Source organism: Lontra canadensis, unplaced genomic scaffold, assembly GCF_010015895.1.
Source record: "Lontra canadensis isolate GAN:19392208 unplaced genomic scaffold, GSC_riverotter_1.0 scaffold24, whole genome shotgun sequence".
In the NCBI taxonomy this organism is placed as follows: Eukaryota; Metazoa; Chordata; class Mammalia; order Carnivora; family Mustelidae; genus Lontra; species Lontra canadensis.
Window position 1 is genome coordinate 4,895,873 of NW_022631018.1, and position 26,921 is coordinate 4,922,793.

The 26,921-nt window shown below is 43.6% G+C and overlaps 1 protein-coding gene and 1 long non-coding RNA gene across 2 annotated transcripts in view; both read right to left on the reverse strand.

Moving 5' to 3' along the window:
- Positions 1-2,513, reverse strand: part of LAMC2 (laminin subunit gamma 2) — a 54,702-nt gene extending 52,189 nt beyond the window's left edge. The window contains exon 1 of the mRNA XM_032862675.1: positions 2,399-2,513. Coding sequence (XP_032718566.1) covers positions 2,399-2,477 — 79 coding nt within the window. The 5' untranslated portion in view covers positions 2,478-2,513. The remainder of the gene's footprint in view (positions 1-2,398) is intronic.
- Positions 2,514-2,526: 13 nt separating this feature from the next.
- On the reverse strand, positions 2,527-3,621 carry LOC116870705. Its single transcript, XR_004383276.1, has 3 exons — positions 3,388-3,621; positions 3,204-3,275; positions 2,527-2,590 (listed from the first exon to the last, which is right to left on the reverse strand). It is a non-coding gene; the product is annotated as an uncharacterized LOC116870705 (long non-coding RNA).
- Positions 3,622-26,921: the final 23,300 nt, after the last annotated feature.

Consider the following 26,921-nt stretch of genomic DNA (forward strand, 5'->3'; position numbering starts at 1 on the left):
TCTAAGACACGAATCTGACCATCTGACCATGCCCACCCCTGGTTATAAACCATCCACAACTCTTCTTGACCTGTGGGGCTACCCTCACTACCCTCACTGCATCGCCGGGCACATAAGGCTCCTCAACCAGGTTCTTGGCTATATTTCTAATCTCATTCCTATCTACTTCTTGCCCCTTCTCCAGTCATGGGATCTATGTGAACCGTGATCCAGACCAATGGAGCTATGTGCCACAATCTATCACACCAGCAGTGAGCTCCTGAAGGGAAGTCCTTATCTTGCTTAGTACTCTCTGCGGATCCACTATTTATACCTGCACTGTTGACTTCAGACTTTTTAAAGAAATGTGGTTCCAGGCATTTTTAAGGAACTTTACAAGAATTCCTCATCCTTTCAACAACTCTGCAAGGCTGCGCAGTACAATGGCTCCCAGGTAACAGGCAAAGAAGATGATTCCAAGAAGCTGAGGAGCCTGAATGATTACTAAGAAGAAACGAGTAAGTGGGTCAGCCAAAATTTGAAGCCAGGTCAGGCTGACTCTAAAGCCTGTGCTTTAACTGAGACCTGCCCTGCAAGTCTCGCTGATGATATCTACCACCAGAATTTCACCTTCGAGAGAACAACTGGGAAGCAATGTCATTGCTTTAGGCTCTCATCGGTGCAGCCCACAAGGTGCCAGGGGCAGTCACTTTGGGAAGCAGCAAGTCCCATACTTCAGTCCAGCTTACGCTGCCTCCCAGCATCCCGTGAACAGAAAAGCGTGGGTGCTCTATGAAGCCCTTTGAGGAAGGAGCCTAATATCTCAAGCAGTCCATCTCCAAGGAAGGGGAAAGTCTAGAAATGAGACTGAACACAGCTTCTGACTTACTGGTCTCGATGGAATACTCAGAGCTTGTCTATCCTGGAGAAGTACGAGTCCAAGCTCTGCCCTCCTGAGTCTGGATTCATTAAACAATTGATCCAACCTACCTATTTATTTCCGTTATCTAATACTAATGCAACATACCTATCCTCAACTATAGCCAATGGGAAAATTGCTTCAATAATTACCCATTATGTAAAATATATGCACTAACTCCCTTATTGCTTTTACAATGTTATCCCAGAAGCTCCAGCCTCACAACTCCCGGATCAAGTGCAAGATGGACCTCTGCCAATAGCTGGCGTGTGGCTTTGTGCAGATCTGTTTCTGTGTTCTCGTATTTTAAGCCAAGGGATATAGTAGTTGATCCATAAGTAGTCTCTTTGAATTCTAATATTTGGAGACTCCCCTTACTTTTAGGAGCAGACTCTCCTTACTGATGGTTCTCGCTTGGTTAACTCTAAGGCAACCTAACCATGTGACCATTTTCATAAATGACTTTTAACAGGGTAGTCAGGGATGATGGGTTGGAGGTTAATTCCAGGAGGGTGGGGGAGGACTGTATCAGTGCATTCAAACGCATGCTGAAATATCCATGCCATTCAAACATATTTCAGGCCAGCCATTTAGGGAAAGTCCAAGATAATTCAGTGCCTACGTGAACACTGTCTCATGTTCACACATTCACATGTGTGAAAATGACTCTTAGACCTATTGCAATGAGTACTGAAATGCCATCAGGTGCAGGAAGCAATCAATATAAATATGAAAATTCAGGGTAATGAGACAAGCAGATATTATCGGTGAAACTAAGTGACAAGGAAAACACCCGTTAGGTGTTGTCATAGCTGACACATGCCTATAGCAAACGGTTGCTAGGTTCTCAGCAAGTTTTGTTTACATGAGTGATTTGAACTTCTCACGACATGACAGCCGAGCTAAGATCAAATGATCTATGACACAGGTGCTCAATAAATGCCCGTCGAATGAATATTGTGTGAGCATGCCCTCAGAAGTAACATTATGCAGAAGTAAAGCATGGCCAAGACTTCGAAGACTCAGTTTCCCTCCCAAAGACGAACCAGGAGTTCCAGAAGGATTATTAAAGAGGCTCCTTTTCCATCTTTGTGGTGTTCATTGTCACAGAAAACATTCCCACCCAAATCCCATCCACGAAAACACACTATAGGAAAATAACTTATATGCCAACATATTACTGATATTCCTGATCAAACAGGGGCCCACTGACCCAAAACGCAATCAAGAAGGTGCATTTTTAAAAGGAAGGAAAAACCCTGGTTTGGCACAGTCTACTGGCCTCCCATTTGAAACTCAGACAGCCGTATATAATCTTAGTCTGTTAAACCCGATCTGGCGAGAAGCCCCAGATGTGGAAGGAGGAGGGAGCTTCCAAGAAGTTCTGGAACACAGAGGGAATCCTCAGAGGTGCGCTCAGCCATCAGAGTCTGCAGAGCAAGGCCAGTCACCCGCCCGGGGCTGCAAGCTTTGCTCCCGGGGAGGGGGAAGCCGACTCACCTTCCCTCCGCGAGGTGGCCCGGGCTGCGGGCAGGAGGAGCGCCAGGCAGAGGCAGCCGCTCAGCCAGAGCGCGGGCATGGCCGGGCCGCGCCGTCCGTCCGCCGCGGAGGGGTCGTCCGCGCTCTGCGCTCCGCTCTGCCTTGCCTTCCCTCGATCAGGTGGTTTTATCGACTCTTCTACCTGACTCAGTCCTGACAGGAAGAGAGCCTGTGTTTCAGGGTGTGACTCACCTGTGAATAAGGAGGACCCAGCCCTCCGGAGGCAGACAAACACACACCGCACACACCGGGCGCACAGGCGCTCGCCGCAGCCGCCGGGCTCCCCCCTCGCGCCGCAGGAGGGTGGCACACCTGGCCGGGGCCAAGGGTGTGGTGCGGAGGCTGCGGCCCGGGGATCCTGCCCGGAGGAACGTGCCGCTTCCCCACAGCCCTCCTTCTCTCCCGGGGTGGTCCGCGGCCCGGTTCGCAGAGGTGGGGAGGCGGCAGCCGGCTCCTTTCTCAAACTGGGAGCCCCAGCCGCAGGTGCGCCAACTCGGAAACCAGTCAGCAGCCCCGATCAGCTCTGGTCGGAAAGGCTGCGAGGAGAACAGGCCGGTGGGAGAGTCGTAACAGGGAGCTCGCCACCCTCCGGCCTGCCCTTCGCCCCTCTGGGAAGTACAGCGCCCTTCCCCTCCCCACCCCACCTGCTCTGCTAACACGTCTTTCCTTCCTTCCCCATCACCAGGCTGCACGAGGCAGGGGGGGGGCTCCTCTCCTGGGACCCCCTAACTTCCTGATCACCTGGGCCTGCAACTCACGAAGTCACCTGCTCATTGGTTGGCCTCCCTACCAAGGCGAGGTGCGGTCGCTGGCGCCAGGTCAGTGCTCAGGACATGTTCTGTTGAGTAGAGTAAAAAGGAGGACCCAGATTTCATATTCCTTTTACATTTCCGAGCGTTCTTCTCAGACAGCCCTCTGTGGGCCCACAGAAAATGTTTGACACGGCTCACCTTGACTGTCATCCAAGTCCATTGTGCTAAGTGAAGGGAGTGATATCCAGGAAACCAAAACTTGCTGTATCCTACATCGTCTTCATCCCTAAGGAGGCTGGTGGCCAAATGCGGAGGCCTCTGTCAGAAGGCTTTGGTTCCTACTGGAGACTTAAGAATTACCAGAGGGGGAGTCAGTGGGTTAAGATACCAACTCTTGATTTCAGCTCAGGTCAGAAACTCCCTCTGTCTCTGCTCTTTCCCCTGCTTATGCTTTCTCTCTCTTTCTTTAAAATAAGTAAATGAATAAAATCTTTAAAAAAATGAACTAAGTAAATAAAAATCACCAGAGGTTTATACGTACTCAGTACATATGCTCAATCTGTCCAAAACAACACCTCTCCTACTTTTCATCGTCAAGGTCTGCAAAGACTCCCAATAATTTGCTGTTCACTGGGGTGCCTGGGTGGCTCAGTGGGTTAAAGCCTCCGCCTTCGGCTCAGGTCATGGTCCCAGGGTCCTGGGATCAAGCCCCATGTCGGGCTCTCTGGTCAGCGGGGAGCCTGCTTCCCCCCTCTCTCTGCCTGCCTCTCTGCCTACTTGTGATCTCTTTCAAATAAATAAATAAAATATTTTTTAAAAAATTGCTGTTCACTGACTGAAGGAATGAATGTTCTCTAGAAGTTCCATAGATGATAATAAAAGGCAAGAAACAAGACAACATAGTATATGATTATGTATCAAAAGGTGTAAGGATTTCAGTTTATACATGTAATTGAGAACCGTATGGGCTGGCTGGGATAGCTAGGGAGGGTTTTGTACAAAACGTGGACCATGAACTAGGTATTCAGGAATAATGAGGATCTGAATACAGCACCAAAGGACTTCAGGGTGGTTGGGGGTTGGGGGGGGGAGTTTACTGCAAACTGGCTACCGTCTACTCTAAAATCTCCAGCAACAACAAAAACGAAGACTAGAAAGAAAACTCCAATTTTTCTCATCCCAAGGTTCCACTCTTCTCTTCTACTCTGTTTAGGATTTAAACAAATAACATAAAAATTCTTCTCTCTCGAAACTCAATTACTGCTACAGTTTCAGTTCCTGGAAACCAGGTATTTATAATTTTCCCATCTAGTAACTAGTAGACTTGTGGAGGCTGTAATTGTAATTGTAAATGCTGAAGTCATGTCTCTGGGTCCCTGAGCCTTGCACGTCTACCCATCAGTGTTGTGTAATCCTGCAGAATCCTGCAAGAACAAGGACAGATCCCTGCAAAATAAAGTCTTGAATGTAAACTTCCTTTTAGTGCAGCTTATTATAGTTTATTATATAGATACACAAATACATATTTTTCACCTACCATCATTTTTGGATGGTGATAGGAATAAAAGCGATCACATATATAGACCTACTATTTGTAACTGCTGTTGTAAATCCTTTATACATAACAAAATGTTTATCTTTGAAGCAATGCTATGGGATAGGTGTACTATTAATGTCCTGTTCCAAAGATGAGAAAAGAGAGGCATGGAATGGTCAAGTAACGTGCTCAAAGCTGCACTGCTTAGTAAGCGGCAACTAAGATTCACAACTCGGGAATATCGTTCCAGACATTACAGGTCAGATGAAAAAGCCCCATAAAAAGACAAATTCACAATACTAAATGAATTCAATTATGCAGCCTATTGTTTTTCATCAACATTCACAACAACGCAACCAAATTGTGGACTCTTGGTCCACATCGACAGAACCAAGTCACAATGACTCTGAACGAGCATTTCGGATATTCCTACCATGTGAGCCCTGAAAGGCCCCCCAGAGGTCACCTGGACCTGGGGTAGGAAATAGGCAGCATGGCCCGGGGCACCAGGCCAACCAGCAGCCCCTTTTATGGCAATGCTACACATCAGTGTTTCTCCTTTCCTTCCCCTTCTTATTACCTTACTCTGGGTCTCTCCACACCTCTCAACAACCTGTCTGGCTCAGGCTGGAGAAACCAGCTCTGGCTTACTCTTCTACCTTGCTCAAGGACAATACCAACCCCCTTGGCCAATTTGAGGATTTTTCTGTAGTGCTCTACCGGTCAAAAGTCAAGCTTCTTGAAGGTTCTTGAATTCCCAGAGCCAGATCCTGGCTTGCCCTCTCATCAAGGCAGTTTATTTAGTTTTCTCTAAGCCACAATTTCTTCATCTATAAAATGGAACTAAGGATAGAACAGTTACCCTGTAGGGATGCTAGGAAAATTAAATGCATCAGTGATCTATCTAGTACTCAGGGGAAGTACCAAACCTATAATACACACTATATGAGTTAGTTATAATAATAATAATAGTTGTTCTTGCTATTGTTGTCACTAAGCACCATGGGTTTTCCCTTATTATAATTACTAACAAATGCCATGTGAGAAAGATGGGGGATTTTGCTTCAATCCTTCTACTACGTGACAATTCAATAATAATTTCAAACTTCCATGAAACTCTTGGTCTAATCCAGGTTCCTATCCTGATTGCCAACATTTACTTGGAAGTTGTTAATTAATCTGTATTTTTGCTACATATCTTGAAATTTCCGGGGCGCCTGGGTGGCTCAGTGGGCTAAAGCCTCTGCCTTCGGTTCAGGTCATGATCTCAGGGTCCTGGGATCGAGCCCCGCATTGGACTCTCTGCTCCACAGGGAGCCTGCTTCCTCCTCTCTCTGCCTGCCTCTCTACCTACTTGTGATCTCTGTCTGTCAAATAAATAAATAAAATCTTAAAAAGAAAAAAAAAAAAAAAAAAAAGAAATTTCCTTCACCTTCAGATCTTCCTGCCTAATGTTTTAAGATTTTTGCATTTAGAACTTCATTTTAAATATGGGGTAGGAAGATCTTATATTTCAGGGAAAATGGAAGGGTAAGATGGGTTTAAAGAATTCTTCTGATTAATTTCAGTGAGCACATGCTTTTCGAAAAGGTTAGTGAAAGTCTATTTGCTTTACCATGTGACCCAAATAAATCTTTCTTTTCCAAATCCAGACAAAAATCATTAGGTACTACTCAGCAATAAAAAAGAAAGAACTGCTGGGGCGCCTGGGTGGCTCAGTGGGTTAAGACACTGCCTTCGGCTCAGGTCATGATCTCAGGGTCCTGGGATCGAGCCCCCGAGCCCCGCATTGGGCTCTCTGCTCAGCAGGGAGCCTGCTTCCCCCTGCCTCTCTGCCTACTTGTGATCTCCCTCCCTCTGTCAAATAAATAAATAAAATCTTAAAAAAAAAAAAAGAAAGAAAGAACTGCTGACACGTACAGAACACGGATGAGTCTCAAGGCACTGTGCTATGTGAATGAAGCCAGACAACAAAGGACCAAATTCTAAATAGTTCCATTTATATGAAATCCTAGAAAAGGGGAAACTGCCAGGAAATAACGTACCAGTGGTTGGCAGGGGCAGAGGACCGACCACAATGGGGCCTGAGGCTCATTGTGGGGGATGAAAGAAATATTCTGATATACAATAATGGTCAAAAGCAATCGAGTTTTTAAAAAAGCAATCGACCTGTACACTTAAAATAGGCAAATCTGACTGTGTATAAATTATACCTCAATAAAACTGGTATAAAAAAATAAGAGAAAATCTCAAAAAAATCGATATGATAAGTGAGATGCTATTCAGTTCAAATGTGCAAACCCAGACGCAGGACTAGAAACACACCACTATCCGCACACGTTACAGCAAAGTCGCAGCAGAGCCCAGCCCTAACACCCCACTGGTTCTCATAAGCTCTAAAGAGCTTTCAGGCAGAAACACCACCTAAGAGTGCAGGGGAACCCCTCTTGCTGGAAACCTGTCTGGTTGGGGCATCTCTTACCTTTCGTAAGAGGTAAAATGAAATGTTTACTTGGGGGGCACAAATTTCAACCCCCAGCTGGACTTTTGTTCTAGGAAGTGAGCACTTGGATTGTCCTTGTCTGGCCACCTCTGCCCACAGCCCCCCCCGCCCCCCCAACAAAGGGCCCATCCATCCAGAAGCCTCCAGATGCAGAGCTTGGAAAAGGTGCTGGGGCACTTCCTGGGGGCGTGGCTGGGAAGGCTGAGGCCCTGGAAGTCCCCAGGTCCATTGTTTTATCTGCAGCTCAGTCATCACCCAGGGGACTTTTCTTTTTACAGTGCTCTGTAAATCCCTCCATGGAACTGTCATCTCTCCACCCCCAACCTCCCAAATAGAATTGCAAGTGACATGTTGATTTTTGCTTTGAGTTCCATCATTACCTTAGCTCACTTTCCGAAGGAATGTCTGGCATGTCACCCACTTTCAAACTCACTTATGATAAAACTGAAGCACTAGCTGTTCACATGCCGGCAACAGACCGGACTATGGGACCCGATTCCCTGCCCCGTGTCTTCCCAGAAAGTTCTCATGGTGTCATCATGTGCAGATAAATTTTTAAATGTAAATACAGCAATCAAGGGGAAAACCCTTAAAAAAAAAACTCCCCTTTGTTCTTAATTGCTAAAGGAAAATGTCCATAAATGGAAGTAGTTCAGTGTTTCCTGGGCCATCTGGGTAAATTCTCAAAGGTTGGCCAGACTCCAGAAAACAATGTTCTCTGAAGCAAGCACTCCGGCTGAAGTGGCAGGCTTCCATTTTATGCAGAAACATATATAGCATTCCCACAGCTTGCTCTCAGGGAGCAGGAGAAGCCAGGCCAGAGCCGAAGGAATGTCTTTTCATTTTTAAGGGCAGATGGTCTTTTTTTCCTGTGTCTGCCTGGTGGTACACCTAGGCAGGGAATGCAGTAGGAAATGAACAGCTCCACATAAAGCATGATTTCCCGGGCCTCTTTTTTGGGTGTAGTTATTGAAGACAGAAACATTCTAATCTAGCCTTTGTTTACCAATACGACAGATGGGGAAGAGCAGAGAGAAGGGGGACACATGCTCGGAACACAGAGGAAATGACAGGGTGAAAGATTCTGGGAACTTCAGTACACTGAGGGGGGTGCCAGCTGCTGTGTTCCCTTAGTCTGAAATGTGGTCACCCACCCAACTGTGAAATGTCTAATTCTTAAGAGTAAATGCGCTGCCCACAGTTCCTTGGCCACACCAACCCTTGATCTACAGATATCTGGGGTTGAATGAGAGGTGAAGGAGCCCACACAGGGAAAGTTCTCCCCTGGATTGCACTGGTGGGGGTCCAGGGCTGTGGGCATGACAAGACAGGCTGGAAGGGAGAGGCGGCCACCCTGAGATCAGAGATCATCACCCATATGCCGTCTCAAAGGAAGAAATGAGTCCATGAAACAGATTTTCTAAACATGCTTCTTAATTTCAACCTGGAACTTTTCCACCTTGAATAAGTTAAATTATAAAGTCTGAAAAACCCTATAGCATATAGGGTCGAATTCTTTGTCTTTAGATAGGAACCTCTGGACACATTTTAAACATCTGATGTGGGGCGCCTGGTGGGTGCAGTTGGTTAAGTGACTGCCTCTTGGTTTAGGCTCAGGTCGTGATCTCAAGGTCATGGCATGGAGCCCCGCACTGGGTTCCATGCTCGGCGGGGAGTCTGCTTGAGTTTCTCTCCCTCTACCTCTCCTCCTCCTGTTCTCTCTCTCTCTCTTTCAAATAAATAAACAAATCTTTAAAAAATAAAAACCCATAGTAATAATTTTGACAACCAAGACAGCGGCAGGGAAGTTGTACTGGACACTCAGCACGTGCCCAGCTCTGCGCAGGGAGCCTTGCAGGGGGCAGGGAACTCATTCGTCACCACCACCCTCTGCTGCAGGTGCTATTATTATCCTCATTCCGAGGTTACTCAAGTTCCCTCACAATCCTTGCCAATATTGCTCTTTAGAGTAATTATTCAGCTACAAGATAAAAACAAATTAAACCTCTCACTGAATAAACACACACTTCTCTATTTAAAAAAAAATAAAAGTGAGTTGGATCTTTAAAAAAAAAATAAAATGCCTCATCTTATAACATATACTATATTCTAAGGGACTCCTCTCCTGCAGCTCAGCCAGACAGGTTTACTAGGGTGCATTTTCCTGATCCCATTACCTTTTGTAATTCATCAGTGGACAATGACTTCAGAGTCTTACGCAACATCCTTTTGTATCATCCAGCCAGGTCTTGATGCTTTCCTCTTGGTCTGATAATTTAATCCAGTAGAAGATCTCTCTTATTAAGTAACTTAGTCCTTAAACTCCTCAGAATAATTGGAAATTATTTTCGGCCTCATCTGAGTCTGAACAATCTGAAAGAGCTCCGGAATTTAGCGGTTCTCTCCAGGTTACACAGAAATCCCCAAACATTCCTGGGTGGGACTTCTGCAGGAAGCCTGTGGATTGGATCCGACTTTGGTTACAAGCTGGAGCCATCAGGCCGTGGCAGTCATGGAGAGAGCTACCAATACTCACTGAGAAGTCCAGAGACACTCCCCACTGCCTAAAAATTTCCCACAGCCTCAATATGTCTGCTTAGATCCAGGAGGAGAATTAATGCACCCATGCAGAGAACTTAAACCAAAATGACACAATTCCCTCAATTATCTGTCCATGTTAGGTGAATAGACTTTATATAGTATATATAATACAGTGAATTATTTAGACAATTGTTTTGATGTTCTGCTGTTTATTATATGAATACTCAGCAAAACAAACTTTAATTGCCAAGGCTGCTAATGCCTTTGCTGCTGTCTTATCTTGGGGTCCTCTATTCATGAAACCTTTGGAAGTAATTTAGAAAATCTCAGCCAGAACAGAGGATGGCTACTTGGTTTGACAGCAGAATTGTTTATGTAGCAACAGATACATTTTATGTGCCTTTGGTAAACTTAACATGGATTGTGCCTACATTAAAAATTCTACACACATTAAAAATTCTACACACACGTGCACAGACATGAATATATATTACTTGAGCTCTAGACAGAAAAATCTTTTGAATAGAATTGTTGAATCACTACATCGTATATTGACACTAATATACTGTGTGTTAACTATACTGGAATTAAAATGAACAACTTCATAAAAAGACTTTTGAGTAAAATTTTGGGACTTTTGTTGGTCGGTTTGCTTGTTAGGTTTTAATCTTATATTCAGTATTTTCTAAGAAAAGGGCAATTCTAAATCTTCTGGCCCTTCGGGGCCTGATACAAAACCATCCTGGAAGTCACTGTCCCAGTGTGATCCTCAGACTGCTTCTTTCCTCTTGAAATTTTCTGAAGAATTCTTAACTTTATAAATTTATACTAATAAAAATTAATTTAATGAGCTTCCTTTCAGAACCAGATCTTGTCTAACCAGTCAAGCACAATGTTGATTTTCCCGCTGAACCACGGACAGAGCCAAAGTAGTGAAAACATATCAAGTGCCGTGCTTATTCTAGTCACCGTCTCCTTACCCAGAACCAAGCTGTATCTCACAGAAAACGGGTTGCTTCCACGACACTAACTTAAATGTTTCGGAAAACAGGGTCTCCTGGGTGGCTCAGTGGGTTGGGCCTCTGCCTTCGGCCCAGGTCATGATCTCAGGGTCCTGGGATCGAGCCCCGCATTGGGCTCTCTGCTCAGCGGGGAGCCTGCTTCCCCCTCTCTCTCTGCCTGCCTCTCTGCCTACTTGTGGTCTCTCTCTCTCTCTGTCCAATAAAAGTAAATCTTAAAAAAAAATGTTTAGGAAAACAATCCAAAATATCCTCAGATTTTCTTATTAACACATTATGGAATTTTTATCCATAACATTAGCCAACTGTTTTTTTTTTTTTTAAATAGCTGTATTTTCTAAAAGTTTTTAAACTGCTATAGAAGACAGACATTCCTTTATTTTCTTAAAAAGACCTCTTAATTGTCCCTGGTTCTAATACTATAGGATTTGCTAAACAACAGTAGATTTCAACCATTCCCCAATCCCTTATGACTTTATAAGCCTGATCTATATGTCCCTTTGCCTTTCTAGCAGAAATATCCATTTTTAGACTCACCTAGTATCCCACCCTGGTGATGATTTTGGTTGCTTTCCTTAGAATGTTTCCAAGCTTCCCCATGTATGTCTTGACCAAGAGAGACCAGGTCATAAAACTTCTTCCATTTGGAAGTAGCCCAGCTTGCACACTGGTAGCATATGGTTTGGGGTGGGGAGCCCTGTGCTGGGCACCTTGCTGCCCAGCCCAGAGATACCCAGGAGAGGAGGTGCACAGGGGTCAGGAAAAGTAGAGACTGAAATCCTTCAAAGAGCCCTATTTGCCAAGCCATGAACACTTGTCTGCATGCATCCAGAGGAAGGAAATCTTTTCCTTACTTTGTTTGCCAAGAGGGGCTCCTTTTAGCCATCAGCAGTAAAAGAGAACAAAAGGATGAGTCTACATGAATTCTTGATTTTGTCCTTGATGTGAGGCTGGTAATTCAGATACCATCATTTAGTTATTCTTTTTTATTGTTTTGTTTTTTGTTTTTTTTAAAGATTTATTTATTGGAGAGAGTGAGAGAGAGTGAGCATGAAGAGGGTGGGGAGGGGCAAAAGGAAAGAGAGAGAGAAACTCAAGCAGGCTCCATGCTGAGCACAGAGCTTGATGCTGGGCTCAATCCCACAATCCTGAGATCACGATCTGAGCCCAAACCAAGACTTGGACATCCAACTGACTGTGCCACCCAGGTGCCCCAACATTTAGTTATTCTAATTTGGATTATTTTTCCTTAAATATAATAATTAACACCAGTTTTCACTGAACTTCACATTTTACCTTTCTGCTTACTCCAGTTCTTGAGAACTTTTCCAAAATGTTTCTTTTTGCTGCACTGATTTGACATTTAGCACCAACCTCAGCGAAATTCCTTCTGGAAGATTAAACCATGTATTATGTTCTCTAGGTAATTTACAATCATTTTGGAAAACACTGCTTACCGCACAAATCTTTGCAGGCTATTACTCTTAGCATGTTTTCCCCTACCCGTTCTTCTCTCCTAAGCAAGTTCTCTATGCATAACAAAATATTACCTCTGGTTCTAAGGTAATGAAACTTTAAAATAATGCCTGGTATGGAACTTCAGTAACTTTCTTGAACATCCACAAAAACTACTAATGCATCTCTCGTCTTTAAGCCCATTTACCGGGGCAGCTGGGTGGCTCAGTGGGTTAAGTCTCTGCCTTCGGCTCAGGTCATGGTCTCAGGGTCCTGGAATCGAGCCCCGCATCTGGCTCTCTGCCTGCCTCTCTGCCTACTTGTGATCTCTGTCTAGTAAATAAATAAAATCTTTAAAAAATAAACTCATTTACCCTCCCAGAGAGCCATCCTAGTGTGATCTGTTATTCCCTTTCCAGAGTACCTTGCCTGCCCGCCTCCCACCTTAACTAAAAATTCTATCAGCGTGACTCCCTTGTCTGTGCTTCCTAAGGCAACGTTACCCAGTGGCAATGTCTACAGTGATGGAGACGTTCTATATTTGTGCTTCCTAATGGGATAGCCACTAACCACGTGGGTCTATTGAGCCTCTGAAATGTGGTTAGTGTGAATGAGGAGTGAAAAATTTAATTAATTTTATTTTATTTAAGTGTAAATAGCCACATGAGCCTAGGGCTATCATGTTGGGTAGCCCAGGTCTAAGGCCTTCTCTGTCTTTCTTATTTTATTTTATTTTTAAATTTTATTTATTTATTTGACACAGAGAGAGAGAGCACCAACAGGGGAAGCAGCAGAGTGAGAGGGAGAAACAGACTCCCCAGTGCAGGGCTTGATCCCAGGACCCCGGGATCATGACCCCGGGATCATAAGCCAAAGACAGATGCTTAACCAACTGAACTACCCAGGCGCCCCGTCTCTCCTTTTTAAATGGACATCTCACTAAGCACCTCCTTCACAGTGGTCACTTGTAACTAAGTTAGTGAGTAGATAAAATTACTTCTGATGGGAAAATATTTTTTTGAAAGCAGACTCTTAATAATTTTTTGTTTTGCTATTATATTTTTACCCAGCATGTATCTTATCTCATGTGTTATCTAACATTTTCTGATCCTGCATTGCTATTGGTGAATACCATTTTTATATTAATAAAATCTCATAAACTAGATGCCCAGAAATAGGATATCAGTTCCTTGCTCTGACTTTAAATTTCACCTTGTGCCAAAAATTTGGGAAGTTCCCCGTTATTTGTTTTGTGTTTTTTCTCATTTTCCTACTTATTCACATTGCTATATTTGAAGGGCATTTATGAGAAGCAAAGTAGTGAGCATTTGTTAAGTGTCAAAAAAAAAAAAAAGTATTTTAAATTGCTTTCCCAGAGCACGCTTGAAATCTTCAGGTGTTGTAATCACCTACAAATAGAATTTATCCTCAAGAACTGTCATTGCAATGCAGATTTTGATTTTATGCTTAGATCTTTTTAAAGAAAACAATATGACACAAGAAAGAGGAAAGAAATGCTTGTAATATGTCTTTTCAGTGACCCTAGACTAACCTCTTCATATTAAAGTCTGATGGCTTTATTTTATTGAGATAATTTTTAAAGAGAATCCTTTATCACAATATTTTGCTGCGCTCATTCTTTTGCTTACTTATTCAATGGATTTCTTTGAGCCTCTCCTCTGAGCCAGACACGGTGGTAGGCACTTCATAAGTCATATGACTCCACTTTATGTAATCTCTGTGGAAAGGATAAGACCGGGGTTACAGAAACACGCTTCCTTAGGCAGACGGGACCAAATGAAAGATATGATCGTGGAGTGCTGCAGCAAGCTGTACTGTTCCATTGTACTGGAAAAGAACAATGAATTAATCCCTTGTTTCTGTGTCATCGATGGCCATTCAACTACGTGTTCCAACTCTACATTAGCTTAATAAAGAGTAGGAATTCATCAGTTTTGCTGTCTTGGTATTGCCAGCGATACTTGGGTTTGTCAGGCAATATGCAGGTTTGTGACACTCAAAAATTGCCATCTTTCTCAGAATAAACCCAGTGTCCATATGGGGCCTCTATGGTCATACACGACGCTCCCATCAGTCTCGGCTCCCATCACACCAGCCCCTCCGCTGTTTCTCAAACAAGGAAGCATGCTCCGTCTTGGAGCCAGTCCCACCTGAGGGTGAAAATGACCATGACCAGGGGCGCCAGGGTGGCTCAGTCCATTGATTGTCTGCCTTCGACTCAGGTCATGATTCTAGGGTCTTCAAATTGGGTCCCACGTCGGGCTCCTTGCTTGTCAGGGAGCCTGCTTCTCCCTCTGCCTGTGCCTGCTGCTCCCCCTACTTGTGCTTTCTCTCTCACACACAAATAAATATATAAAATATTAGGAAAAAAAGAAAGAAAAGAAAATGATCAGATGCCACCTCCCACGTTTGCCCACTTGGCATCTCTGCCTGACTCTGCTTTGTGTGTCTTACCCCTTCTCTCCACCCCACATCATACACTCATCCTTACTATCTGTCTCTCCTTCCATAACGTTAGCTCCAGAACAGCCTTCACTCTATGCTATAACAAGGTCTCGAACCCTCACTGCATGGCTCTCAGTACGCCCTCAGTAATATCTTTTTTTAACGAATGAGTAATGTGTGCTTACTTTTGCAGCACTGAATTCACTTACCTTTCTATAGCTCGGTTTAAATATTAATGTGATGAGAAACATTATCTAATCTCAATTACCCCTTAACAATGTTAGGAAGATGACTAACTAAATTAATACTATACAGATTGGACCTGCTTTGAAGAAAAACAATCCTAAAACTTAAGTTCCCTTGTTTTAGAAAAGTAATTGGGTAACTCGCCAAAGCTATACATTCACACAACTAAGAGATACTACAATGAATATAGAACAATGGTCTATAGCTATCATAAGAATGGCATAAGGAATATGAAACTTCTAAACAAGATGCTGTTTATGAAAAGTACTTTTTTTTTTGCATGGTACAGGTGGTTATTTATTACTATTGTTCTTGATAAGCTCTTTTCATTAAGGCCTAAGGTTCTAGGCTATCTTCATTATTCCAGTTTTCGATGTGCATTAGAGCAGGAAGATGCTCTAAGGAAGAGACCCATGTTTAAGACCAAAGGTGTGAGTGGACACTTTGTGTTCAAGGTCTTTGGCGAAGGTCTTCGGTGACCTCGTCCAGGTCTTCAGTGCCCCTTACTTCTATCTTCTTGGTTGAATCACAGAGAAAGTATCCTCCAACCCAAATAGTCCATAAATTAAATGTCATTTATGACCTTTCCTGCCCTCTGGCAGACCCACACTAATCAATCTAGACAATTAAAAAGAGCTATTTCATTTCCTGTTTTTCACATTATTTTTAATTATGGAAAGGAAATTTTATAGAAACAGGTATTAACTCTTTTTAGCATTTGTAACCTTTGAAAGTCATAAACTTATTTTAAAATTTTCCATCAGATAGGATGCTTTCAGCTGCAAGTAACAGAAACCCCAACTCAAAGTGATCTTTATAATAAGCAAATTTATCAGCTCACACAATTGGAAAATCCGAAGGTTGGAGGGGAAACAGGGTTAAATCACCCTGTAGTCGCGGGATGCCATCAAGGATCCAAGTTCTATCTTTCCCTTCCATCATCCAGAGTCCACTTCACCTGAAGACTGGGTCCCTTCATAGTCATAGACTGGTTGCTGGCAACAATCAGGACTATATGATTCCTTATTCAAGTAGGGGAGAGCGAATCCCTCTCCTCCAGACATCAAACTAAAAGCTTTCCCCTTCCCTTTCCCCTTTGCCTATCTCTCAATCACTAACTATCACCAGGAAAGTAGTGTATGCAGATTGGATTAAGCCTGGGCACCTTAATCACTGGCAAGAGGGGTGGGAAATCTGATTGTCGTGGGCCAGCAGTCAGCAGATTAGGGCTAGGGGCCAAATCCTAGCCACCGGCTGTTTCTGGGAAGTTTTATTAGAACACAAACTCTTTCCCCCCAATTTTATCCATGGTGACTCCTGCACCACACCAGAGTTCTGTGGTTGCTAACAGACACCATAATGTCCGTCTATCCTCAAGTATTTACAATCTGCCTTTTAAGAGAAAGTTTGTGAACCCCTGGCTTGAGTTCACATGAGTCCACTTTGGAGCTGACTCTAATCCCCTAAATCATGATGCTACAGAAGAGAAAAAGTTGGACTCAACTGGACCAATGTAAGTCCCTCACATGTAAACCTAAGTTGATTTTTTTTCTCCCTGTTCTTTCCTGAGCAGAGCTGAAAAAGAAACGAACACACCAGCTTCAGAATGAAAGCCTTAGTTTTGGGAGGTAATTGACTTACCCTCATTCTTTTCTTCCAGATTGGTTGGGATCAGTTCCTTACATTGATCTGCCTTCCAACCTTGGCAGTGTGTTTTGTTTTGTTTTGTTTTACTGAATCGTCTGCAAATTATTTGTTAATTCTGTGAAACCAGACTCGTCAAACCCTCTGCCAGATCTTCAACCCATCGGCAGTGGTTAGAGGAATTCCCCAGAGTCCTGCTGCGTTCCCAGAAGAAATCTCCCTCAAACTGGTGATGCCTGGTCAGTCACGGGAAGAACCACTCCTGGGCACGCTCACATCGTGATTTTCCAGGTGAGCCATTTCCCGTCTTCCTGTCAAAACAACAATCTGACCTTTCTGACTATACATATATATATCATCTTGTCTTGTTTACTTCTCTTAGGATAAGAGCAGCACAAGTCCACTTTGAAACATTTGAAAACAGATAACCCAAAGGAAAAAAAAAGAAGCCTTGTCACCACACCATGCCTCAGGGAACTAAAAAAACAAACAGCTATCTCCCCTCCGAGTGACCTAAACCAGCTTTGACTTTTCCAGCAGGAAGTCATGATGGAATATTTTACATTTAGCTCCCTATATTTATGAAGTTACTGAATGGGTCTATTCTTTGACTAGCCTTTCCAAGGGTCTTTATTAAATTGTGAACTTTTTACCCATTTAAGGAAATGTACGGAAAAGGGCAAAGTTTGGGAAGCTGCTGTTTCAAATGACTTTCTCAAAGTCTTACGTACATCTTTTTCAAACATGAAAGAGAGCCCACTTCTCTTCGTTTGGGCTGGTACATACAATTTCATCTTATTTTGTAAATAAAAGGGAGTCAACCTTTCTGAAACACGGGGTTGGGAAAGTACGCTCAGCTTCACAAGTCCTGCTTCAGGCACACCTGTGGGTTTATTGGTGCTCATTAGAGAAACCACTTGAAAATGCCCGAAGGTTGGATTGGTTCCAAAATATCACATGGGTACCACACTTTGGTTTAGGGCTTGACTATAGGATGGAATTCAGGAGCACTGCAAGTCCCTTGGGGATCTGAGTGTGGGATCGGGGCCAATGCTGTAATTAGAAACCAGGCGTTACTTCAGAGAGTGGCGCTTTCCCACCCAGCTCCAGGCACCTGCCCCGCCTCCATTATCTTTCTACCGAGTCTACACAGTACAGCCGATACCATGGGCCATCATAAATTTGGCCCTTCGCACACTAAGGAGAATTCCTGTTGACGAGAGTAGGAGCCCCTGAATGCCTGGAAAGAAGGTGTGAAGGGGATTGAGGAGTACACCAGTGAGAGAGGTACAAGAACACTGGTCCTGGGGCCCAGACAGTCTGGATTTTTTGATCCCAGCTCCGCCCTCCCAGGGAGGGTGATCTTGGGCCCTTCTGTTTTCTAGGAGGCATTTTTCTGCCTGGATAAAAGAATAATAATAACATCACCTGCCTACTTCATAGTGTTGGCTGCTGTGAAGGTGAAGGGCGGTTAATGAGCTAAATATTTATCACAGCACTAGGTTAGCACTAGCGCTTATCTCTATGAGGGGGAAGGACCCACAGTGGGGAAGCTGGGATCTTGGGAACACGCTTCTCTATACAGCATTGTCCGAATGGTGGAGTCCGTATTTACAGGGTTCCAACTGCCCAGGACTGTCCAATTCGTGATGAGACTTTGCATCAGACTGTGTGAGAGAGGCGTGTTTACCTTTCATTCAAGTAATTTTTTAATAGATTTTATTTTTAGAAAAGCTATAGATTTATAGGAAACTTAAATACAGAGTACAGAGAATTCCCATATACCCCATATTCTGTTTCTCTGATTACATCTTACATTAGTATGGTGTTTTTGTCACAATAAAGCCGTATTGATACATTAGTATTAACTAAGTTTTACAGATTTCCTTAGTTTATTTTTTTATTTTTTACCTACTGTCTTTTTCCCATTCCAGGATCCCATCCAGGACACCATGTTAGACTTAGTTGTCATGTCTCCTTGGGCTCCTCTTGGCTGTGACAATTTCTCAGATGGTCCCTGTTTTTTGATAACCTTGATAGTTTTGAGTGCTGGTCACATTTTTTGTATAATGTCCCTCAGCTGGGATTTGTCTGATGTTTTTTCATGATTAGATTGGGCATATGGGGTTTGGGGAGGAAGACCACAGGGGTAAGTGCCATTTTCATTTCATCCTATCAAGGGTACATACTATCAACATGACATCACTGTTGACATTTGACCTTAGTCACCTGGCTGAGGCAGTTTTGCCAGGTTTTTCCACCATAAGGTCACTCTTTACCCCCTTTCCATACTGTACTCTTCAGAAGTCACCCCCCTGCTGCCCAGAGTTAAGGAGTGGGAGTTACCCTCCACCTTCTTGAGGGTAGAATAGCTACATACGTTGTTTGACTTCTTCTCTATGGGAGATTTTTCCCCCCTCAAGTAACTTTTCTAGGCTAATTTTTGCTTAAAAGAATTGTTTAGTGTCTACCAAGCACCACTGAAAATTAATTTAAAGCCAACTTTCCCCAACTTGGTTTAAAACTTACCCCTTTCTGGGGCGCCTGGGTGGCTCAGTGGGTTAAGCCTCTGCCTTCGGCTCAGGTCATGATCTCAGGGTCCTGGGATCGAGCCCCACATGGGGCTCTCTGCTCATCAGGGAGTCTGCTTCCCCCCTTTCTCTCTGTCTGCCTCTCTGACTACTTGTGATCTCTCTCTCTCTCTGGCAAATAAAAAAAAAAAAAAACTCACCCCTTTCTGTAATTATTAATATTTGCAGTGTGTCAAGCTGGGCATGGAGGAAAATATGAAAAAACAGATTTCTAAAACCTGACTTAATCTTCTAGTTCAGTGTCACAAATGCCAGCCAGGTCTGGAATTAGCAATTTCTTGCTAACCTTATATGGGAGGGCCTGAAAATGAATAGGGAATTAAAAATAAAACAAGTGGGATGGTCAAAACCAATATGAATGAGTAGCTGTGAGCCAAGTGGAAAAGCATCCTTTGGCAAGTTTGAACTGGTTACCTCAGCATGTCCTGAGAATGTGCTTCTTGTGTTCCAGGCCATTAGGCTCCTTTTGTAGGCATGAATCCTGCCGCTCCTCAGAAAGGAAGCTAGCTCTGTGCCTCTCCTAAAACATACATCTTTAGATTGATTGAGCACTAACATGCTCTTAAAAATCTCTCTCTTCTCTCTCTCTCTCACACACACCACCACCACCACCACCACCACCACCAAACCATTTGAGAATACATTCCACGCCTACGAATTAAGATAATTTAGGTAATTGGTTGGGTAGCTGAAAATCCACTTGAACTTTTCTGCAGAAAGACTTCTTGTAAAACGAAAAAGGTGATGTCTGGGGTTGTTCATTTGAAAGAAAATGGAAAAAGAGTACTGTTGGATCAGCCTATAGTATTTCTACATCTGTTTAGCCATTAAAAAACCATTTTAATGTTCAAAACCTGTTCAGCTATTTAAAAAAATATATTTTTTAAAGAGAATATTCTTTTCCTCTGAAACCAATTCAGAATTTGCTTTCAAAGCATAGGCTTATGGAAATAGGCAAGTGTTTGCTCCCCTCTCAGAGGTTTGCCTCAAGACAGAGAGGCCTCTAATGTGCTTAGTGGGTTCCTTGCTCCCCCTTAGGCCGGGCACAGCCCTAGTCACACTGTTCGAGGGTTCTGACAAGCCCTTTGCAACACCCATGGCATGACGTGTAGAAACATTCAGCCCCCAGTGGCCGAGCTCTTGGGTCCTGTCTTACTTACCCTCTTCTGCTCTGCCTTCGCCAGCACCAAAGGACAGGACTTCATTTCAGTTTATCTCAGACCATTAAAATGAGCGGATGAAAAATGCCCTTTAATAGCTCCCATGTATCATCATGAAGATTATTAAAATGAATTATCCTGGCCAGTTCAGAACCTCTTTAATCCCCCACTTCCTATAAAGGCAGCAAAAGGAGAATCCTTGATTAAGTAGAAAGTTCAGGAAAGAAGATTTGGGGTTTGGGTATGGTTTCTGGCTAACGAAACCCTTGCTAACAGACTTTCCTAAGGTATAGCATTTCATTTTCCAGACTAAGGCATTCATGCCTTCATTTAACAAGTCAGATGCCTGCTCTGTGTCACCCAAATTATCTGAAGCATGATTAGTACAATCTTTTTTTTTTTTTTAAGATTTTATTTATCTATTTATTTGAGAGAGAGAGCAAGTTGGGAGCGGGGGAGAAGAGCAGAGGAAGGAGGACGTGGGGTTTGAACCCACAGCCCTGAGATCACAGACCTGAGCTGAAATCGAGAGTCCAGTGCTTGACTGACTACACCGCCCAGGCACCACTAGAACAATCCTTCTTGAAGAGTTTGGATCTGGTTCTTTCTTAACTACTATTTTTACCCTTCAGCTCTATAGTTAACACAGACAGTGTAAGCCAAATTTTAACTCACACTTTGACCTCACTTGGAATTTTGGATAGTTCTTCATCTTTTTAATTTTTTTTTTTTCCGATGAGATAATTGAGCTTATATTCTTAAAGTTTTTTTGTTTTTGTCTTTTTTTTTTTTTTCCCAGTTAACTCAGTTGCTGGGGGTCGGGGGAGTAACCATTCAAATTAAGGGTTCTGACTTAGGTTTTTTGGGTACATGGTTTTCAAATTCTTTGCCTCATGGGGTGTACTTAGAAGAAGGCCAATTTGCAGAACGCACATGGCAACCACAAAGGGAAATACAGTAATCTGCTATTTGGTTAGAATCAATAAAATAGCCCTTCTTAAACCATTGGCTTTACAGAAATTACTCAAGTATACTTCATCAACCCCAAGTATGTATGCTAATCTTTACCAGGGATGCAAAGCTGTCCTTTCCTATCAGGGAGTCTCATCGAATGTCCTAGTCATGCGTCTGTGGGCAGGCTGCAGACAGGGCATCCGTGAGTCACCATGGGTCAGTCATGGCCTATGGGCTGCCAGTGAACAAAGATTTCATTCCATTTCGTTTGAAAACTAAAACAAATAAAGTTTTGGACAATTTACTGAGGTGGCTTCATCTGGAACAGGGTTGAAAATGTGAGAAAAGTGTGACGGCTTAACCAAATACTCTCTTTAGTAAAACACACCCTACTCTGCCACTCACTCCTGTGATCACATCTAGATCTTGCCATTCCAAGTAATTGTACGTCTTCCAGAACTTCAAGCCCTCCCTCCCCCGGATTTCCAATCACCACCACTGATTTGGGAAGCTCAGTCTGTCCAGTGTCCCAACTTCAGTAATACCTCAGCTCCTACAATTCATGGAACCTACCATCTTTGTGTTTGTCCTACCCTCCTTGCTATCCCGGCGCTTCCCACCCTCTTCCCATCTCCCTCCCTCAGGGTCCCATTAGAATCCCAGGCTTAAGGTACCACCACAGATTGAATTCATGCTCATTAACATCAAAGAGTTTCTGAGCCATCAGATCTCATTTCCCTAGTCCATCAATTCTCCTAATTCTCCTTGAAGACTATTTCATACCTTCCCCTTTCTTCAATCCTCTCACACCTCCTCCCTCATGTCACTCTCTGCCAATGACCTATTTCCTAAGACTCAGAAAATAGAAGCACTTGGCAGAGCATCTCTCCCACATACTTTCACTGCCACATCCAACGACCTCTCCTTTCCACCTTCCCTGCTGGTATGCACCCCACCTACGACCCACAGGAGGGCTCATTCCTTGTCCTACTCGGGGAGCACTCCACCCCCTGGAAAAGGATTCTTTACTCTCTCTCTCCTGCATCATTGCTTTTTCTTCCTTTTCTGAATTTTTCTCATTCTAAAAAACAAAAACTCCCTTCAATTGTGACATTTCAGCTTCTGCCCCCTTTCTCTGCTCACTTTTAGAGATCTCTCCCTTACGGACAACAGAAGAGCAGTCTACGCCTGTGCCCCGCAGTTTCTCACCTCCTGGTCTCTCTTGAAACTGCTGCTATTAGATCTCATGACACCTCTCCAACCACTGCAATCAGGGCTTCCCCTCCACCACTCCACTGAGATGGCCTCTGCGAAGTCTACAAGGACGTCCATGTTGTAAAACTCAACAGCTGATTCTCTGCCTACGTCTTCTGGGATCTATCAGCATCACTGGTCAGAACTGATCATTCCTTTCTCCTTAAAACACTTGTGTTGGTTTCCAGGACATTATGTATATCTCTCTTACTTGGGAACATAGAAGTGCCCTCTTAATGGAGGGGAAGACACCCAACACTCGGGCCTCAGACCTCTTCTCTTTTGTTGTCTCTATTTACTTCCTTGGTTTTTTCAGCTAGTCTCATAGCTTTAAGTGTATCTGCCGACTTTCAAATTTCTATCTTTAGCCTGCTTGCACAGCACCTCTGAACTCCTAAGATCATGTTCAACTGCCTAATTGAAATCTACATTTGGTTGGGTAATTAACATCCCAGCTGTAATCCAGAGCTCCTGATACTCTGCCCTCAGATCTCCTCTTCTGCTTCAGTCTTCCCTATATGGAAAGGCCTGAAAATGAGTAAGGAATAAAAAATAAAACGAGTGGCACATTCAGTCCAGGCACCGTAAAGTCATTCTTGGCTCTCCTCTTTTTCTCGCAGCAAATCTTGCCGCTCTACCTTCAGATCATGATAGGAATTGGACCACTTCTCCTCACTTCCACTGTGATCACCTTAATCCAAACCCCCTCATCTTTTGCATAGATTATTGTGATCGCCTCCTGTCTCATCTCCCTCCTTTTGCCTTTGGTCACCTTTAGTCTAAACACAACTGCCAGGCTGCTCCTATTATGGTATAATTCAGATCTCACCTTGCCTTATTATAAAAGCTCCTAGGTACCCCCATCTCTTTCTGAGTCGAAGCCCAAGTCCCTGTTATGGCGTCAGGGTCTCACATGATGTGTCTCACTCCCCCGCCCCCCCCATCACCTCACTGTCCTCCTTCTCACTCACGCTCAGCCACATGGCTGGTTCCACTCTGGGACTTGTGCAATCTCTTGTGTCCCTACCCAGAATGTGCTTTCTCCAGATATCTGTATGGTTCTGGGTTTACTCAGACGCTGTCTTCTTTGTGGGGCTTTCTCCGCCATCTTGTATCAAATTGCAATGTCCACCCCACCCCCTAAACCCCTTCTTTCCCTCTTCCCTGCTTTGTTTTTCTCCGTAGAACTTTCTGCCCCACCAGACACTGGTGCCACATAGAGGCAGTATAATGTGGTGGCTGAGATCCAGGTGGTTGAGACCGAGTCAGTTTGCCTGAGTTCGAGTCCGGGCTTGTTACTTAGCAAGTAGTCAAGATAGAATCTCTCTACGCTTCCTTTTCATCATCTACAAAATGGGAATAATAATAGCACCAATGTCATCAGGTTATGGGCATAACATTTATAAAGTTCTTAGACCCGCACCTGGAATGTATTAAGTACTACACAATTAGTTAATATTTACAGATTTTATTCATCTTTTATTATTATGTCTCCCCAACTAGAACATAAGTCCCCTAGGAGCAGGGGGTTTTGTTGTTTCACACACTGCCCTATCCCTACTACCTTGGGCAGGGCCTCACATGGAGGTTCTCAGTATGCAAGTGCAGAAAGGTCACTAAAGTTTCTTAGATACTTAAGAGTCAATAAATAACACTCGTTTAAAATTTGCTTAATATAACGATGCCCATATGAATAAAAATGAGAGTTCCTCTATTGAAGATGTTGACGTGGGCCTAGATAATTTGTGTAAATCATTCACAGGTGGTGAGCCTTTCTCCTAGGTTCCTTAAGAAAGTTACAGAATGGACTCTCAGTGTGCTAGGCAGGCTTGCCTTGGTTTTATTTTAGTCCTAAATAACTATCAGAAATCATTTTCCTTTGATTAAAGTAACTCATTGAGGTCTTCTAGTCCTTTATTCAGTGTTTTCCGGTCTGAATATTCTTCAATGTGCCACTTAAGAGAGCAAAAATCCACAAGTTTCCCCAGAGTCCCCAGTGAAATGGACTCCCTAAATAGAGGACAGTGTTCCTCTGCACCAGCTGACAGGCTCCGCAAGTACAGACACAGAAGGGTAAGCTGAAGAGTTCAGCTCCTTGGAGAACCTGGCTGGCTTAGCTGGTAGAGCATGTGACGCTTGGTCTTAGGGTTGTAAGTTCAAGACCCATGTTGGGTATAGAGATTATTTAAAAAATAAATAATTTTTTTTTAAGAAAGAGTTCACATCTTTTGGCAGGGACTGCAAAACAGGTGAAGGGGAGTGAGAATACACTTATCCTGATAAATACTTAATAGAACACTCTGTGTTAACTAGAATTAAAAAAAAAAAAAGAGTTCAGCTCTTTCAATGCATTGAAATAGCAGTGTTTCTGTTGTCATCACTGTCTGTTTCATTTTAATAAAAAGCAAACAGCATCGAGTCCTGGCTGAAACATCAGGGTCTGTGTCTTTGTTGTCCCGAGTTTATGTTCTGTTCAGCACAGTGCCTGCTTAGAGCGGGCTTGGGCCACAAGGCATCTCAAAATGACTCCAGTCCACAAGACTGTCTCTCGTGTGCAATTTCCTGAGAACAGACGTGGTTGAAATTCTATTTTAACAAGTCATCTTTAAAAACTGAGTTTTGAGGGCGCCTGGGTGGCTCAGTGGGTTAAGCCTCTGCCTTTGGCTCAGGTCATGATCTCAGGGTCCTGGGATCGAGCCCCGCATCGGGCTCTCTGCTCAGCAGGGAGCCTGCTCCCCCCCCCCCTCTGCCTGCCGCTCTGCCTACTTGTGATCTCTCTCTGTCAAATAAATAAAATCTTTAAAATCAAAAAAACACACAAAAAAACAGAGTTTTGTCTCTTCCGGGTTTGAGATTAAGAGGTTTAACAAGAAGATTTGAAAGGCTCTGCCCAGTGGAGCCTTTCACCATCGCTCTAGTGAATGCCTGCCTCGGGGCGCTCTTTCTTCCTCTGGCAAAAGTCTGATTCTGCAGCCTCTGGGCACGCTCTGCAGAGCCTGGCACTCCCCTCAGAGCCGCACCCGCTGTCGTCATGCAGTGAGCACACCAAACAGGTTCTCCGGGCCAGACGGCCGCTGAGGTGTCTGCCGTGGAGGGGAAGTACAGTCATGCACACACCCAATGACACAGTGACATAAAGGAAGCAAATGTCCTGCCTTACCCTGGCTGAAAATACATACAGTCACGGCTTGGAGGTGGACTTCCCATGTAGAAGGAATGGAGCTCATGGGCCCCTTTCCGGTCCACACTCACTCTTTGCATTTGTGATCTGTATTTTTTAAAAGAAGACCCCAGGAGGAAACCAGAGAGCGAGAGAAAAACCATAAGAGACTCTTAATCTTAGGAAACAAACAGGGTTGCTGGAGGGGAGGGGGGTCGGGGGACGGGGTAAATGGGTGATGGACGTTGGGGAGGGCATGTGTTGTAATGAGCAAGGGCTGTTACAGAACACTGATGAATCACACACCTGTACCCCTGAAACCGGTAACACATTATATGTGAATTAATTGAATTTAAATTTTTAAAAGTTCAAAAAAAAAATAGAAACATAAAAGAAGACCCCAAGTTGTACAAGCTTCCAGACACACAAAAGCTTAGTTCACCTGATTATGCTAAATGTTGTATTCTTTTACATATGTACCCATTGACTTGAACAATTCTGTAGGGCTGTGACAGCCCCATTTTTAGGAAAAATAGGCAAGATTGAGAGACTTAGCTAAAGGCACACAGCTAGCTTGTCTATGAATTGTGGCCACTCAGCAGGGCCTGGGGTTTAAATTGAACTTCTTCTGACGTCTTTAGGTATATTTGTTGCTTATTCTAATTTCAAACACATCTCCCACGTTAAATGACTTGGCTCTCTTTTATTTCATGCTTATGGAAACGTTCAGAACAAGCTTGCCAAATTCATAGCATTAGGTGATAATTATGAATCATAAAAAGTTTATTCTTTCCCATGATCTTTTGGCCTGTTCACATCTAGTGGATAGAAATTATTATTTAGAAGATCTTGTGAAAAGTGGAGAAATCGATTGGAAACAAAAATACTTAATATTAAATTTTTTAAATAGATCTGTCAGCCTTCACCTACTTTTAATATTTATTTATTTGTTTGTCTGTTTATTTATTAGAGAGGAGGAGAGAGAGAGGCAGAAAGAGAAAGAGCATGAGCTGGAGGAGGGACAGACGAAGAGGGAGAAGCAGACTCTGTGCTGAGCAGGGAGCCCGATGTGGGCCTGGATCCCAGGATCCCGAGATCATGACCTGAGCCAAAGGCAGATGCTCAACCAACTGAACCACCCAGGCACCCCCTTCACCTACTTTTTAAAAAGTAGGTATTCCATAGGAGGAAAGTCTTGATTA